The sequence below is a fragment of the Accipiter gentilis genome, chromosome 3, assembly GCF_929443795.1.
Source record: "Accipiter gentilis chromosome 3, bAccGen1.1, whole genome shotgun sequence".
NCBI lineage: Eukaryota > Metazoa > Chordata > Aves > Accipitriformes > Accipitridae > Astur > Astur gentilis.
This window is the reverse complement of record NC_064882.1, coordinates 19213029-19230874: the sequence shown is the minus strand read 5'-3', so window position 1 is coordinate 19230874 and position 17846 is coordinate 19213029. Positions and strand designations below refer to the sequence as shown.

Here is a 17846-nt window from a genome sequence, read left to right as displayed (position 1 = left end):
TGAAGCACAATTTAATGAAGCCTGTGAATATGCAGACTAGCATGACTTTGCTTTGCTTTAGTAACATAAGATTCGTTTAAACACTACATACTTTAACAGAACACATAATGGTCATTAATACCAAATCTGACTGCAGATTATCTTGTTATGGAGCAAAACTAAAGAATGAGGATGAATAGGCAAACTGTAATCTTGATGTAACCATGTTTCTGACTCCATAAATAAAATCACATTGTGAATACTAACATCAACTACTTTATGTTAGTCTTGCATAAGGAGCTTAACCATGTACAATGACATAGGCTTTATATGCTCAGAATACCAGAAAGTAAAGCTCATCTCTAACATGAAAGTGAGAATACATAGTTTTAAATTCACTTGCATTTACTGAAAACCATAATTTTAAATTCACTTGTATTTACTGAATATGCCAACTGTGATTCAAAATTTAGCTCTACATTTCCAGCAAAGTGAAGTAAATCAACTTGAAACATGGCTGCCATGGTCATGAGGAGTTACCAAATTCTGCATTAGTAAGCGACTGAAATCCTTGCTAAGAGGCAGTTTTAGGGGAAAAACTAAGATGCAGTCTTAGGGGAAAAGAAACCCACTGATATTTATATCTGAAAGAGATAACAAAAAATACTGGAAAAAGAAAAACAATGCATATGAGGAGAGGAGAAAACAAGCAGAGCAGGGCTATTAACAGGCTGCTATTTTGCTGGAGAAGTCTTGTCTGACACTTCTATCTTTTAATTAAACATAATTTAAATACACAGACTCCCTGAATGCAAGTTCTTTTTAGAAGAGACGTTAGGTTAAATAACTCTGTGCTAAAACCCACTAAAATAAACAAAAACAAGCATTGATTTCAAGACAACCTCACAAGTGAGATAACAGAGCATGTATCTTGCACAAAGAAACAAATCAAAATTAGAGCAAATGCCCATACACTGTGAATTTAATTATACTTGAATTGAGGAGTTAAGATTTAAATTAATACAGCTGTTAGCCTTTCCTCATATAGTGTTCTAGCATAAAAGTCTAAGATGAGCAAAATGGAGAAGTTGAAATATTTCTTTAAAATACCAGCGAATGCTTCTTTCTTGAGCTCAATTCAAAGGTAGTCTGATAAAGCATCTCCACAAAATTTTTCAAACATGGCACATTCACTTCATTTTTAACAGCCTATTAAAAAAAATACACACATAAATGGGTTTAAAAGTTCATACAGAAGGCAATTTAAATATATATTAAGATGTTCATGAATTCAAGAACACTGAAAAGTTAAATCTCACATTAGGTTAGTATTTAAGGGTACTTATCTGAAATATAAACAGAAGCAAAAGAAATCATATCATACACTATAACCATACAGTTAAAAACAAGCCAACAAACCCGCAACAAAGCAAACCCAAAACCCATTAAAAAAACCCACTATTTTAAGAACATGGCCTGTATTCTGTACTTGAAGAAAAAGAATCTGCCACCAACTAACAAATAAAAACTACATTGAAACTCTTCATAAGCATAATTCCATATATTTAAAAAAATAATACACATAACTTTTTCACTGTTGCCCTCTTCAATGTTCCCCTTTTATGTTCTCCAGTTCTGAAAACTGAAAACTTAGGAAATGATACACAGGATTACCAGCCAACTACCCATGTAAGTTGTCTTTGTTCAGCTTTCAGAATTAATAAAACAGATAACACGGATCCCTACACCTTTTTTACCCACTCTGTCCTTGCACACAGAACAGCCTTCCTCCCACAAACCAGGCAGCTACCTTCTTTATAAAAACCTCTGCAAGTCTCTTAGGCTTCTCTCTGGATACCTGTGATGACTCATTTAAACATTATTCTCAACCTACTGTTTAATACTGTTTCTGCTTTATTTATCAAACTGGTGGGTGGAGTGTTGGAGAGGGGGTTGGCTTTTCTGGAAGAGATCCTCTATACTCGTAACTCCCCTATAATATAAGGTAATTTTTTGTTAGTTTTTATTATTCAGAGTTATTAGAAGATATGTCATGTCCACCTTGCTAAGAACACTCTGAAAACATTCATAATGGGGAAGCATAAAAAATGGTATATAATATCTCTGTAATCTGGGTACAAATCCAAAAAGAAAGAACTGAGAAAGTAGCCGTGTTTTAAATCACTTCCTACATACCCTCAAATTATTTATCTTTTGCTATTCTTAAGCTATAAGTTGATCAGTACCCCACTAGCTCCACATGAGAAATTATTTGTGGCCAGCACCACACCGTTGCTTTAGGATATAACCTTGGGCTTACAGATCAGCCTTTTCTTCCCCGCTGTAAAATATGCTGTCAGCCGTCGTACCTGCAGGGTCCAAATCAGGCCACATTTTTTAAAATGCCTGAATGACTAAGCAGGAGAATGACAGTAAAGAGGTCACAATGCCAAAACCCAACACCTTCCTCACTTAAGCAATTTTCTGTATCCAAGTTACAGAAAAATCTAGATTCATTCCTTTGTCTGCCTCAAAAAGATTCAAACTTGCATCTTGCATCTTCCAAGAGAATGACTAACCCTCTCAACTGCATCTCAATCTGGGATGGGGCTCTCCGCTTCTATTTAAGAAGCCCCATTTGTATGGAACGATTAGAGACTTAATGAGTCAGAAGGAAATATCGAAGCCTCTCTCACCACCCATTTAAAGCGCTGATTCAGGCTATGCTTGTAGGAAGCGATCCACAAAACAACACACGTGCTCTGCACAGCCGGTGTCCGTGCCTCCACGGTTGCCACTGGATAGTCCCAATTCCCAAATGCTGTTTCTGTCTCATTACCGTAAGTGCAGTTTTCACTTTATTTAAATTACGATTTTGCAAACTAATATTCACGTTTACCTAAATGCTCAGTACTTTCACTACGCACTGCCCACTCCAACTGCCAACCAACTATGGAGTTCAAAATGACATATGTGTTCACTTTTTAGCAGGACAAGAAATTCTTCTCTAAAAGAGTGTAAGTATGGCGAGGTAAGATCAAGAATTCAGTCAATAAACAGCTACTACTAACACCACCTCTTTGTGGTCATGCCTTAAAAAGAAAGATTGTCCCCCTTCTAATTTTAAAAAACTCAAACACCCAAGGTTGAGACCATTGAAGGGAGAGAAGCATTTCCCCATGGCTCAGGGCAAGGCAGATTGTTTGAAAGAGAATGCAGAGTTCAGAGAGATTTCTCTCTTTTTTTCCTACGAGCTTGCTTAGATGGGATCCCCACCGGGGCTGCTAGTCTTTGTAGATGCCATTCTACAAAACGGGATCTACACCTCCTAGTTCTCCATGTATAGCAAGATACGGCCCTGTAATCAGTTGTAACATGGAGCCATGACCTGCCATTTTTCAGGACAGCACACCAAACACACTGTGGCCTAGCATTTGCTTAAACAACTATCATCTCAGGCAACCATCACAGCAAGTATCCATCTACTACAAGGGAACTTCCTGAGCTTGTGGTAAATGGTCCGCTTGAGGTATACTGAGCTGCCGTAACTTCCCGTTGCCTTGTTAACCAAGCTTTACACAACTGAGCGAAGCAGCCTGGGATGAAGGGGGAGAACCTGTCCTGACAGAAAGCATTCTCACAAGCAGCATTACAGGCACTGTACATCCAACTCTGTGATGATATCGAGGGTTTTTTCTCGTTCATGGCTGCTAAGTAAGATTTCTGGCTTTAGATTTAAGACACATATGGGAGATGATTGACTGCTCTTCCACTTGAAGGATTACATCTAGTGGACACTCACCTCTACGAACAATTTTTTGTTTTTCATTAGGTAAAACCTACATTCTTCCTTCCTGCATAGGAGTTCACACTCTCCCTATCAGACTGTAAAAACGTTACATATCTCAGTTTATTCTAGAAAGAACTTAACAGGTTTCAGCTAACAAACAAAAGTCAATGGGAGCCTTGAGTGAACAAGTATTAGACCAAGGAAATTTCAAATTTTTAGAGCAAATATAAGATTACACAGTGCTCTGGTGATAAAAGGGCCTAGAAAATAGACAGTTTGAAGAAGTTCTGAAGAAAGACTGGGAACTAGCTAATACAGAAATCACAGTGACCCATTTCCCTTTAAAAGATTATGTAGGTGCTTGTAATTTACTTAATAGACTTTTTGAATCTGTAAAAATGTAATATTGTGATGATTAATGGAAGCAATTTTAACAATGATAGCCTAATTGAAAGTGATCAGAATAGCAAGGAATTAAAAAAAATACTTACAGCAGCCACAGGGATAAGAATTTCCACAAACAAACCAGCAAGTGCATGTTTTATATCTTTATCTTTTACTTCCAGGAAGTATTGAGCACATTCCTTAATAAGAAAGCATTAGAAAAATATTTAGAAAAAAGATGACAAATGTTGCTATGCCATAAAAACCACTAGCAGCATCACACTAATTGTCAGCTTGAATTTAAAACATGCAATGGTGTTTAAATTATTCTTATATTCCTTGACAATATCAACTTCGCAAAACATCAGAAACTCTAAATCCTGTTTTTCTAGCAATTAAAAAGAAATTGAAAGGAGAACATCTGCAGTACCAGATAGCTATTTACTTTCTACTCAGAATATAAAGAGTACTCAGAATATAAAAGAATATAAATATTCACATTTTTCTTCAGATTATTCTGAAGTTTTAAAAAATAAACACTTATCTCTGTTGAATGATTAAAAAATAATTTTTTTATATACTCATTTTCAAGATGACCTTGATGCAAAGAAAATTTTACAGAGGAATAAATATTCCATACACATGTTTGCACACCAAACTTACCACTCTGGACACAAGCTAAAGCACTTGTGTATGTTTCATTTTTTTCAGGATTGAGATCAATGTCAATGGCTGTTAAATAGCTCTAGTGAAATTTAAGACTAAGTTGCAGTAACTTTAGTTAATGTGGAATAGGCAAGTTATTCATTAGGACAATTCTTAATCCACAATCAAGAGCAGCAACAAAGAGATTTTTAAGTCTCTGAAAATTAACTGTAGTGTTTTTTAAACAAAAGTGTTTCTTGGCATCTCAGCTATTAAAAAAAGGTATATCAAGTAACTTTTTTTCTTTAACCCACTGCTTTCATAAAGAAAGAAAATTATTTGATTGCTACCCATTTTCATTTAGTCAAATAAATTCATATATTACAGGTTTGCCACATTACTGAGACAACTGAGAGTGAGTTCTCATTATGCTAGGTACTCACGAACTGCAGAGAAACACATGATTCACACCTCTGAGAACTTACGAACTAAACAGAAAAGGATGAAGGACGACACACAAGTAGAATGAGCGACTGATCACAGCAAGCATCATTGTAGCTTCATGACTTAATCAAAACTACACTCATTTCAGTTTTCTGTAATATTCATTTACCTGCATGAACTGAAATGATGCTTCAAAATCCTCCACGGGATACATCTTTACTCGAAAAAACTTCATTCCCATAATCAAACTGATGATACTTTGTACTACATGAGGACTCTGCTCTTTTTGTCGCAGTTCCTTTAATTCAGTGACAAACTTCTTCCTAACAGCTTGAAACCTGAACAAGCAATATAGATGGCAATTATTTGCATTCTTAGTTACTTTTATATGTTGTCTATAATTTTGAAGCAATTTCTTTTGTCTGTTAGTGGTAACAGCACCTATAGTAAAAGAAACACAAGTAAGATGAACCCTGATACTTTATATCTAGTTATAGAGTGCCTATGATGATCAGCACATTAGAATATACTCAGTAACTCAACAACTACTATTGACTGATACCACGCCTCCTTTCCCTGCACCTACAACTTGACAGCAAAGCAATTCAGTATTATACTAAAGATTATTTCTTGATTTGTTCAAATTTATTGTGCTGGAACATGAGACAGACACACCAGAACACGCTCAACTACACTTGACGCTTAAGGGATTAGTTACTGGGGTCATTAATAAATGCTGCTATATTAAATACTCTTTAAGTCTAGAGTGATTTTTCCCCAAATGCAGAATAGTCAGAGACTGAACTTACTTTGATTGAGCAAGAACCCCTGTCACTTCTGCATATAAGTCTGCAATTATATGCACATTCCCAGTGTTGGTTCCTGAATACCTGAAGAGAAAAAGGCGGGGGAGGGTAAGTATTAAATACAACTTTGTTCTTCTAAACTCCAAGCGTGTTCTCAATTACAAACAAAAAGTTTGTTCCATAGCAAAGGCAGATTCTTACCATAAAAACAATGAAAGTTAAACATAAAATGCATGGGTTAACATTTAACGTGATGTAGTTTTATTGAGCGAACATAAGAGACATACTCTGCATAAGAAGTTTACCTCTAGTTATCCAAACTCAGACTTTTCTTACTCTGGCTGGCTGTGCAAATCATTCTGCATATTCTAAGCAAAATAAACTTAGCATTATATTGAACACAGCTGTGTTCTTTCAAGATATGTTTTCAGTTTAAAGATATCAACCAGTGTTCGTTTACAGTAATATCACCAACATGTTACATGTGAGGCAAAGGAGAACAATCACAACAATCAAGCACAGGCTGGTAATACACACAGAACATTTTAAAGTACACAAGTGAAACTTACCCTTCCTTATGTTTAAAGTGCTTAAAAGCCAAGTTTAGAACTTCATGTACTAAAGGATCTGGCACTGGATGAACAGGTATCTGAAATGTAGATATCATTTATATGTATGTAACTACGCATGTTAATATACACGTAGGTATGAATGAAGTAAATAAACAGTACTGTGAGATGCCCTGTAGAAATCTCTCCTACTAGTGTCTAAGGACACATCCTTTGTTGACATATGATATCAAGTTAATTCTGCAATATACGAACATTTACACAACCTGTACTGGCATTCTCTTACAGTATTTTGCATACTGGCTTTTAGGGATTAAATCCATAATAAAATAAACAACAGTAATGTAAACAGTATGGATTTCTCATCAAAATTTATCAGACTAGGTTAACTATGCATCTTTCCACTCCTTCTACCTTGTGTGGTGTTACTATCACAGATTTAACCTCAAAATGCAATTCATCTCGATATAAAGGAAGACAAAACTAAAAAATAAGAATGCAGAAGAGACATCATCTCCATTTCAGACTTTCTGCAGATGAAAGCAGCCCAAACATATAGAAATCTTCCTAACAATAAATAACAATTTAGTAAGAAACCAAAACCAACCATTGATTAGAAGGCCCCTTTTTACTGAAGTTCTCTTTGACATCACCACTTTTCTCAGGTTTAAAAGAGAACATTTGCTTAAAAACCAAATGTATTCTTAAAAAAAAGCATGATATACAATTACGAAGTCATAGTATCTTTCAAATTTCAAAGCAGTTTAGGTAGGGACTAAAATAACCCTATTAAACATTACTGCTTAAGAGTGATTACGATTTTCACTAAAATACATTAGAAGAAAAGATTACTGTCTCGTCTACAGAAAATGAAGCACACTCTGCTTGAGAATTTCATACTCTTCTTCATCAAGTAAGCTATTTGTCCAAGAACTTTCAGTTACTGGAACTGGCTATTTACATGCATATTCATACAATGAGTAATATGTACTCATTTAAGCAAAAGATTTTTGTTCTTACATAGGTCATGTCTATCACCGTCTCTCTGGTTGCTCTGGCCATATTACAGAAAGGGCTGTATCATACCCTTTGCATCCTCTAAAACCAGTTTTTAAGAATTAAACAATGATAGGGCTCCCAGGAAGACAGGAACATGGATGTAATGTGAATATGTGATATGTTTATTGATAAATATGTTTATTGATAAAAAGCCATCCTTTTGGCTCTTTGCCTAATTGCAGAGTCATGTTACAGGCAGAACATACAAACGCTCCTTTAGGTAACTTTTAATATTAAATTGACCGAAAGAGTCTCTTAAGTGGTGTATCTATGTTTAGTGGCCCATTGCAGGTCTTCAGCAGAGGAAAATATCCTTATCAGAAGAACACCCATCTTGTCTGAAGTACAAGCATGAGAGGCTCACCAAGCATTACAGGAATCACCACAGACTCTCTTCAAGACCAAAACTTTGGCACCTCTCCTGACATCTGAATCACTGGCAACATGTACTCTACTTAACAGAAAAACTAATACCAGTTCAAAATACAGAAGCTACCCATACAACCCTGTAATCCTAAACAAGCAATTCCATTTCCCTTTTTCTTTCACACCAATAGAAAATCTAGGCAGGGACAGAGCACAAACTAAAGATTTTCTGTAAAACACTAACACATGACAGTTTGATGGTTTTAATATTGTTCTCTGCATCTCTGCACAAGCAGTATAGGAATAGCACTTTGGATGATTGGTCGGTGTCTCAAAGACGGATAGGCAGCTTTTTTGTTTTACTGTTTTGATTTTTCCCTATATCACAAACATGCCATACATAACCACATAAACAGAAATCACCTAAAAATTATTTGCAAACTAAACCACAGTCCTTGCTTTACTTAGTACAGAAAGCCATTTAATTTTCATGTACTTATACATAAAAGACATAAACTACTTAAGTATTTGAAACGTGAAATTTGGTCAAGTCTGCTTCATGTTTCAACTGTTTCTTACAGTAATTTTTTCTTCTCTCAAAAAATGTGAGAAAAAAAATGCTGCTACTTGAAGCCAAACTCTATCCTCTTGTCCATACACCAATTCAAATTTTATATTAACAGAAATTGTGCATGACATCATCTAGCACTACACTATAAGGCCAAGCAAAATTACATAGCCTTTCTAATTTTTTTAAAAAGTGACATTTGAATGTTGTCATTCAATGATTTCACATTGTATTTTAAAAATGTTTAAGCAGACAAAAGGCACTGAATATAAATATTATTTTTTTACAGTTTTGCTTTTTGCAGTACATCAGCAGCTTTGACTTAGTGGGTCCAAGACATGTGAATAAGATAAGGCAGGCATGTAAAGAAAAGACAGGAGAGCCGAAAGGCTTTATGCAACTGAGAGTATATTTACAGCCTTGCATATGCTCATCATATATATGCTCCAGTTTTTAATACAAACATTTAAAGGAGACGATCAAAACTGACGTTAAAAGCAAAAGATTAAAAGAAGTTTGCCAAAGCAAAAGAGCTTACCTGTTTTAGAACCTCTATTAAAACTAAACAAAAAATGAAATCTACAGCTAAGTCCCTCCTTTCAAGTAGATAATCTCTTTCACGTTGTTGGTCATCTCTAAAATAAGAAATCAAGAACACACGTATCATACACCAGACTGAAAACAAATATTGCAGAGAAGGGGTATGCATGTCTTTCATGCAATCGTTGTTGCACACGTATAAAATGGATGGTTAGAAAGACTTTGGGGTTTAGTGCAGCACTGACATCTTGCCCCCTCCTAAGAGGGCCTGCTAACAACCAAAACAATTCAAAAAGGGACAAACTAGCTTGGAATTATCAGCATCCAACTTCCTTCTATAAATCAACCGCAAAAATCATTAAGTCGCTTCATGCATATCACCTACGCAAGTTAAATACACTACTTCAAATAAGCCTATGCTCTTTCTACAAAGACTTAGATAATGACAGATCCAAATACAAAATACTTGTCAAAAAAGTACAAAGCACGCGTTTTCTTACAAGAAAGCATACAAAAATTTAACAGACTTTTGCAATGAAAACTCTTACCCCTTCGATTTTGTGCTAGACCGAGGTCTATACTCGTAAGATTCATCTTCTGTTCCATTTTGACGCCTGTACCAGTCAAACAAGGTGCGTAATAAGGAGGGGAGACAGTGCTCTGCTACTGAGCTCATAGAGCTTATCAACTGAAAAAAAAGTAAGAAAAGTAGTTTAGCATGATAAAGCAATCTAAAAATCTTAGCGTTATAATCATTCTTTCAAATGTTTTTTAATGTTAAAAACCATGTGTCATATAATTTTACAAAGTGGCAACTTTATGTATCATTTTCACCTAGGACAATTACTGTAAATATGACACACTAAGTCAATTACGATGATAAATTTAAGCAAAGTGTTCTGAAGCTCACAGGGATCACAGAATCCTAAATTTATACAGATAATCCATATAAAGCCATTGAGAAAACAGCAGAGATTTTAGGGTGCCCTTGAATGTTGCCACATGTATCTCTGTGAAGTATATGTACCTTTACATTACAAATGACAGATAAGAGGTTACCCTCCTGAACTGAGGAAGTATGTAACCTTCAAAAACATGCTTCTTTGGTTATTAGACAAACAAAAATAAGAGCCTTTTAGATATTCTATTCTACTTTTAATACATTTGACTGGTCTAGATCTCAAGCTACATTTACTTTCAGCATAACTCCCCTATCTAGTGCTGTCTTCTAGAAAACCCGCATGAGCTGTAAAGTTCTCCGTGAAACAGTGGCAATAGAAACCATTATAGAAGGAAGACTTTAACATGGTATGAAACTTAAATTCTCTAGGCTTCCTTCAACTTAAACAGAACTCGTCAGTGCTCAAGCTTGGAGAGGGGAAGAATGACTGGAGAAAGACAGCATAAAACAGCTATAAACTCTCTGTGAGGAGGCAGCAGGGAGCAAGCCCATCCCCAAAACACTGTCTGGAAAAGGAGAGTTACCTACCACATTTGTCACTGATACCATGTATTAATTACCCCTTGCATCTTTCAAATAAGAGGTTTCAATGGAAGCCATCCTCATCCTATAACTTATCTATTATTCGTTATTCCGGAAAACCAAGATAACATCAATGCCATTACTTCTTTGTCCTCATTTGAAGCATCTTGGTTTTTCAGGTTTGGGGAAGGGATGGAGGCAGGTGAACCACATGGAAACCTCAGGAGGATCTCTTTCAACCATCTGAATACTCTACTCAGCTTGTTAACCAGTGAGCTATTCAAATCACAATAATTAAGTAGCATTCTTGACTCTCTGAAAAATCCTTTAATTATATAAACAAGAGGAGAAACTTCCTCAAAATAAGTAAAATCATATTCTTATTCTGTAAGTTCATAAAATTTTAAATTCCAGTATACAATACAAACTACATATATTCCAAATCTGAACAGGAACTAGGTTTCAGAAAGAAATTTTTACTAGAATGATGAGATTACTTTTTCTCTTACTACTCTTGTCTGTCAATAGGACACTCACCAAAAAGGGATTCAATGTAAAAACCAGGCATGCCTGCTGGAGGAGGGGCACGCACATTGAGCTAACTGCACAAAAAGATGAAGGCAGTTATTGCAGGCAACACAAAAGCATACAAAGCCTTTTTAACACAGAAAAGAAACAAAAGCTAGAAATACTCTGTAGGCTTGCTATAATGCCTTGCATCTCAGAACAAAGGCTAAATTTTTAGAATACCTTCATTCTTACACTAATATATGTTGAAATCTTTATGACGTGCTTTGGAAACCAAGCATGTTGTACGCCTGTTCCTTCTGCACTGATATCCATAAAAAAATAAATAGCCAGTCAACTAACCAACCTACATTCGACTTCTAGAAGTGGACAGTAAAAACCAGCTCAGTTTTACCACTTTGAAGTTAGACTGTGATCTGAAATGAAGCAGTGCGTGATGAAGAGGAATGCATACAAATTAAGAAGTTGCTCAAGAGAATTTTCTGATATGGCAGAGGTCTGACAAATTTCCTTGGAAAAAAACAAGATGGAGAAGAGAAGAGTAAAGAAAAATTACGAGGAAATTTGAGATACTTGTGGGCTACTATTAAAACCATCATCCTTCAGTAAGAGAAAGCATCAAAAAAAGGAACTCAAAAGACCCATTTGTATTGATAAAGCTTCAAAAAATTTTCACTGAGACTTCATGTGCAAGAAATGCCTGTTGCTTGCATCAGCCTGGGGTACTCAACCATCTCTGTTGACCTCACTCCATCCATGAGCAGAAATCACAAGTTAAAACCATTAATATATTTTGGAATTTAAAAAAAAAAAAAGATTCAGAAAGAACCCTTCTCATGAGTTACTAAACTGAAGGTATTAGACTCAGCATAAAATCATCAATGTAACCAGTAATCCTTAGAATGAAAGCTAAAGCTAAACTTGATGAAGGAGGGATCTATCACCAACCACAGCAATCCAAAACCTGTTTCGCCTTCAGAATTTACTGTCAACACCCATACCCCAAATAACCTAAACACTGGGGAAATACTTCAATATCTTTCTCTAAAAATAACAATTTCTCCTTCTTTAAAAATAATGATATATCCAATACGTTGCACAGAGCTATGTTCATACAGCAACTACACACACACACGAGAGGACAGGAACAGATTAAGTGAACACTTAAATTACCCTGTGCTGTCAATGTAAAATGACCCCACAAAGCACTTCTACTTCTCTGCCCTCCTTCTGAAATGACGGGTTTATTAGTAGAAGAAAAAGGAAAGCTGCATTTTAAGCTTTGCTAAACCTCCTCCTGAAGTTTTCCTGCAAGTTTACAGAGTATATTAATACTACTATCATTCATAAATGTTCCAGCAGTTAGGCAATTTACATCATCTTCCACAGAAACAAGCTGTATCACATGCATTAAAAAATTTGTCATTGGTTGAGTGCTAAACCCAGAAACTACTAGCATTATAAAGCATTTTTCTCTTGAATCAAAAAATCAGGTTTACATTATAATTATTTATTTCCTGTCAAGTTCTGCATCCATATCATTCTAATGAAAAGGCATTGGAATTATCAGGAAGGAGAAATCTTTGTTCATATTACATAGCTGCTAAGCAGAACATGAGCTATATGCTTATTGGTCTTATTTCATATAATTACCATACTGCTTGGATACTAAATTCAAGTTCACCTGGTATAAAAATTGTAAGAAACCCATTTTAGTTTAGCATTAAATTATGCCTAGGTTGAAAACAGCAATCCAGACAAAGAGATCCTGTAATGCCCAAGAGAACAGGGCTGCGCTAGTCATCATGACGTATACTTACATTCCTCATAATGAAACAGCAAAGCATGCTCCAGTCTTAAAAGGCCAGAGCACATTGCTAATTGCTGCACTTAACATACTCAACAGGATATTGAGAGGTAAGGAGAGAGATATGCAAAATTATAATAAAATGCTAGAGGCCAAATTCCAGCTATGGCCAAAATCCTGATCCTGAAAACATCGCTCAAGTTGTGCCTAATAATGAACAAGCCTGAACCCCAGGAACACATCTGCTTTCAGTCACTGAGATGGCCAAGATATGCCTCTGCGTGATCATAACGTTTTGGTATCTTAGGACAAGAGTCGGAAATTGCCAAGTATGATTCCTACAACAAACAAAAGATGAAAAATACAAGCTATTTCAGTTTCAAGCTGTACAAGCAAAAATATTTTAAGAAATGTAATATATGCTCTAAAAAAAATTCCTCTCCGGTAGCTTCTTGATGCACTGGGAATGATAAAGGGAAAGCACTGGTACTAAAATGCTAAGATTTTTTAGCAGTTTACAAGTGTAACAACATAAAAATTCCCTTCTCATTTTCCAAACTTTCATCTCTCCTAGCTAAATTTACATTTTTGTTTCAACTAAAACCTCAGTGACAAATAAAAGAATTGTAGTATTTGAAAATTAGAAACTCTTGATTTTGCACACTCAGATATAATAGCAGCTCTCTTGATCTGGTTATGCTTGCAACAAACAACTTACACTCCCATTAAACAGCTATTATACTTTTTCATGATAGAGACAGGCAACGCTACACACCTTCCTCCTCCATCCCTCTTCTCATCACTTCCTGAGCTGAGAGAATGCTTGTTAACTAGATACCTTCTTACTCCCAGAGTCCCTCCTGTGTTTCAGTCATGCTCTTTTTATTCACAAAGTGTAACACTTACTAGCTCAGACACCGTAATCAGTACAGCTAAAGCCACTTTTCAGACTCAAATTCCTAAGTCCATAAAGATCTCTGGGTGAACACGGTTGGCCCAGCAACAGCTCTAGCTTCTCTGCTAGATGCTATGGCTGTGTACTCTGGATCCTCCTCTCTCCCGTACTTTGCCAGCCTCTTTTTACTCTGCAGTCTTCTGCACTCACGGAGAATTGATCTTAATATGGGTTTCATACACCCAGCAATGAACAGAGAGAAGCAATCTTAACCCCTTTTGCCAAACAACGTTCAAAATTCCCTATCAAAATTCACAATCTCTGTCACCAGAAGGGAGACATTCTGCTCTGACTTTCTAAAGTAGTTATTCAGTACCATTAAAATTCAGATCTCGGTGAACCCAAAGTAGATTACCAATAGAAAAAGAACAAAATAAGAACTCACACACATAAACACACATATACATATACAAAATCAAAACAAATTATGTTAAGAGTACTACATTTTCAGGAAAACAAGTTTATTTGTATATTACAAGATTTCAAAAGTTATATGGTTTATTTTTTACTTTTCTTCACGCAGCATATTTTTAGAACCTCATGTAGTTTAATACACAACTACTACTGATTTATAAAAAACATCCTTAAGTCAGGAAAAATGTGGTAAGGTGGGAGTTAGTAGAAAAATTAGTAATATTACTGATTTACAGATTTCCTTAGTTCATCCCTATCATGCATATTATTTAGCTTTTGGTCAGCTTTACAATAAAATACTGTAGCTACCAAAGAATGTATGCCCTATCTACACCACCACCACCCCACCCCCCACCCCCCACATTTTCATTGCTTATGAGAAAACTTTCTTTTAGGAGATAATGGCCTTACAGCAGGTTAGATTAGAAAACATTAAAAGGCTACATGAGGGTTTTGGTGGTGGTTTTGTTTTTGTTTTTCTTTGAAAAGGAAATTATACATCAAATATTACATGCTATTATTTTGGGAGGATGGAGAAGAGGTGCATGGATGGCATTAACTGAAAAGTAGGGGCAGGTCCACAGATTTCACAGCAATGTCTAATACCTATATCCAAGGAGTAATAGAAAGCATTAAACAAAAATCCAGATACAGAAGATATGGACAGAACACTAAACTTCATGCAGTAAGACACTGTTTGGTAACAGTTAAGAACAGGAACAGGAACATAATGGGGGGCTTCATCTGAATGCTGCCTCTCCATTGCAAGGAAGTAGTTACGGGACAAAAACATGCCTATACTATGAAAGAATCAGAAATACAGACAATAAACATGAATAAATTGAACAGAGAGTTATTCCATGTACAGTTCACCTATAGTAAGTGAAACAGAATAGCCTCACAGTGTGACTATACAGTCAGTAAAGGACAAAGTAGCATTTAAAATCTATCTTGTGCCTTCTGCCATAGAACCAAAAAGCCCTCAGTAAAGCTGTGTTACTGAAATTAACACTATTTGCTTATAAAAGCAGAACCCCAAACACGGAAACAATAAGTGATATAGGCTGAGGTTACACAAAGCTTGTTAACAGGAATAGAAATAAATTAAGTCTTCTCGTCCCCTACCATATTTCAGCATCTTTCCTCCAGCATCTTTCACTGCTACATTCACATAATTTATCTAGTCTAGTAGTTTCTTACTATCATATTCTACAATGGAAAATAAAGTCTAACTAACATTCAAGGTCTAAATCTTCTGACACTGATTCAGACGTGGATGTTCCATGTCATTTCAACAGTGGAACCACTATTCTGCAAAAACAAAGGCCACCTTAATCCAATAAAAACTGCCTTCAACTACATGTTTCCTACCTGATCAAACTGAAGATCTTCACCTCTTTGAAGAGATCTGGACAAGAGCTTTTCCTGTAAAGAAAAAAAATAAAAAGAAACCTGAATTTCACAGTGCAATTGACTGTTATCAGTGATAGATTCCTTCTTTCTCAGTTATATCACAGAACAAAGAAACAACTTTTAATGTGAATATTTGCATTATTTTTAATGTACAACCATTTCTGAAGATGTGAAGTGTACTCACAAAATAGAAGAATACAGATCTAAAATTAATTTGGTAGCTTAATAGCAATAACGTTAAAGACTGACAAACAGAAAATGGCAAACACCTCTCCCAAACAGCAGGGCCTACAGTGATATACTCAACAGAGATAGCTGGCAGTGGGTGCCAAGTGTAACTTAGAAGGAAAGCCATTCCCATCTGAATTAACAAGCATATTCATGTTCATATAAGGCAGTTATTGTAAGCTACAAGAATGAATTTTAAAATGCCTTCACAAAGGCAGAGACAATTGTTCAATGCATTTCCAGTCTGCGCTTTTCCCGAACTACAATGAAAAATAGCGAGAAAACCTATGTCAATAATAACTTGCTTTACATTTGAAATAGCTTTGTAAGGTACAGAAAAGATGCAATATTACTAGAGTTTAATCATTACAATATTTCATTGCTACCAGTACCATAAGATGTAATTTAATTTTACTCTTAACAGAGCAGTATATTCCTTACAAAATAATTTAGTGAGAATTAAAGCATTAAGAAAACAAAACACTCATGAACTGTAACAGTAATGTAACAGAAATTCTTACTAGTCACTGTGCAGAGTACCAAATTATACAGTTACAAGAAATACAACTTTTATAGTCTCTTGCTAGGGTATCCTGGAAAGTAAAAAAAAGAAAAGTGGAAGTTGGGGGGAGGGGGGGGGTGTGGGGTGTGGTGGTCAGCAAGGGGTTTGGAAAAAAAAGAAAGAAGAAAAAAAAGTCCCATGTACTGGCTCTAAGGGTCAATGATTTATGGTAAGCCGAGTGCCACAGTAACAGCTTTAAGGGCATACTACAAAGCAGTAAGATATATAAAGATGTAATGAGCATTTCTTGCTACTTAAAGAAATTTTAAACTATTTTTCACTTTATTGTAAATTAATCAAAAATGTTATCTTTGATGAAGAACGTAGAAAAAGTACTCAAGGTAAGGAGTTAATACCTCACATTAAATTGCAGTAAGCAAATGAAAAGCCTTTATGGAGCAAATTAAGTCAAATAGTAAGCTGGAAGAGCTGTCACCTTGCCTGGTCTGGGGTGTAAAAGGAGGTGTCAGCAATACTGATAGCCAGTACTGCTCTCAACAGGTTGTGCCTCAGTTAACACAAAATAACTGCTCAGTAGTTTAGTCAGAGACAACACCCATGCTGTCAAGGCTGTTGACAAAAATTTTAAAAGTCAATATTGCTTGGCATTTAACACTTACAAGACTGCAACAGAGAGGTTACATGTTAAAACAGAAAAATTGGGATTGCATGTACCAAGTCTAAGATTCAAACTGGCGGCTTATTTTCACTTGTCCTAATCATAATCTTGAAAATACGAGACAATTTCTGGCATTTTCTGTGACGAGTGCAGCTGTATTTGGTGTTCAAAAAGACACAATCTCTGGCAACTATTACAGCCTCTGAAAACTTGAATTCAACATTGCCCAGGCAAAAAGCATTTGCTTACTCTGGAAGTATAACTTGAAATAATATAGGTACCAATTCACAAGTCAGACTATTTTCACTTCCTATAATCCAAAGAAACTCACTTAATTGTCTAAGAAAACACTGCCATTTATGTATACTTCCAGTATGCCTAAATAAAAAATATCTCAAAAAAGAAGGTGGTTTCAGGAAAATGCATTTAACATTCTGAAATAGTGCTATTTGTTCATCAATTGATGTATTAGCCAATGATCCTTCACTGTGCAAAGAGGAAAGCAAAGGGGAAAAGGTTTCAGAAGCTGGTAAATAAACACTTCTTTGAGTCCTACAAATTCATATAATTTTACATGTTATGTCTGTTCAAAATACTGTTATGAGAATTGACATTTTGCAGCAGATACTAAAAGCTCCAGAGAGCACTGGCAAATCAGAATTCCCTTTTAACTAGAATTCCTACCTA

At 35.6% G+C, this 17846-nt stretch overlaps 1 protein-coding gene across 13 annotated transcripts in view; it reads right to left on the bottom strand.

The window, feature by feature from the left end:
- Positions 1 to 17846, bottom strand: part of FRYL (FRY like transcription coactivator) — a 176570-nt gene that overhangs the window by 81127 nt on the left and 77597 nt on the right. For 12 of the 13 annotated variants that reach the window (XM_049797363.1, XM_049797357.1, XM_049797374.1 and 9 more), the window contains 8 exons: positions 15709 to 15762; positions 9699 to 9838; positions 9149 to 9245; positions 6618 to 6697; positions 6052 to 6132; positions 5412 to 5580; positions 4261 to 4353; positions 1090 to 1188 (listed from right to left, as the gene is read on the bottom strand). In XM_049797363.1, coding sequence (XP_049653320.1) covers positions 1090 to 1188; positions 4261 to 4353; positions 5412 to 5580; positions 6052 to 6132; positions 6618 to 6697; positions 9149 to 9245; positions 9699 to 9838; positions 15709 to 15762 — 813 coding nt within the window. Of the gene's footprint in view, positions 1 to 1089; positions 1189 to 4260; positions 4354 to 5411; positions 5581 to 6051; positions 6133 to 6617; positions 6698 to 9148; positions 9246 to 9698; positions 9839 to 11170; positions 11236 to 15708; positions 15763 to 17846 lie in introns of those variants that run through there. The other variant, XM_049797382.1, reaches the window with a different exon arrangement.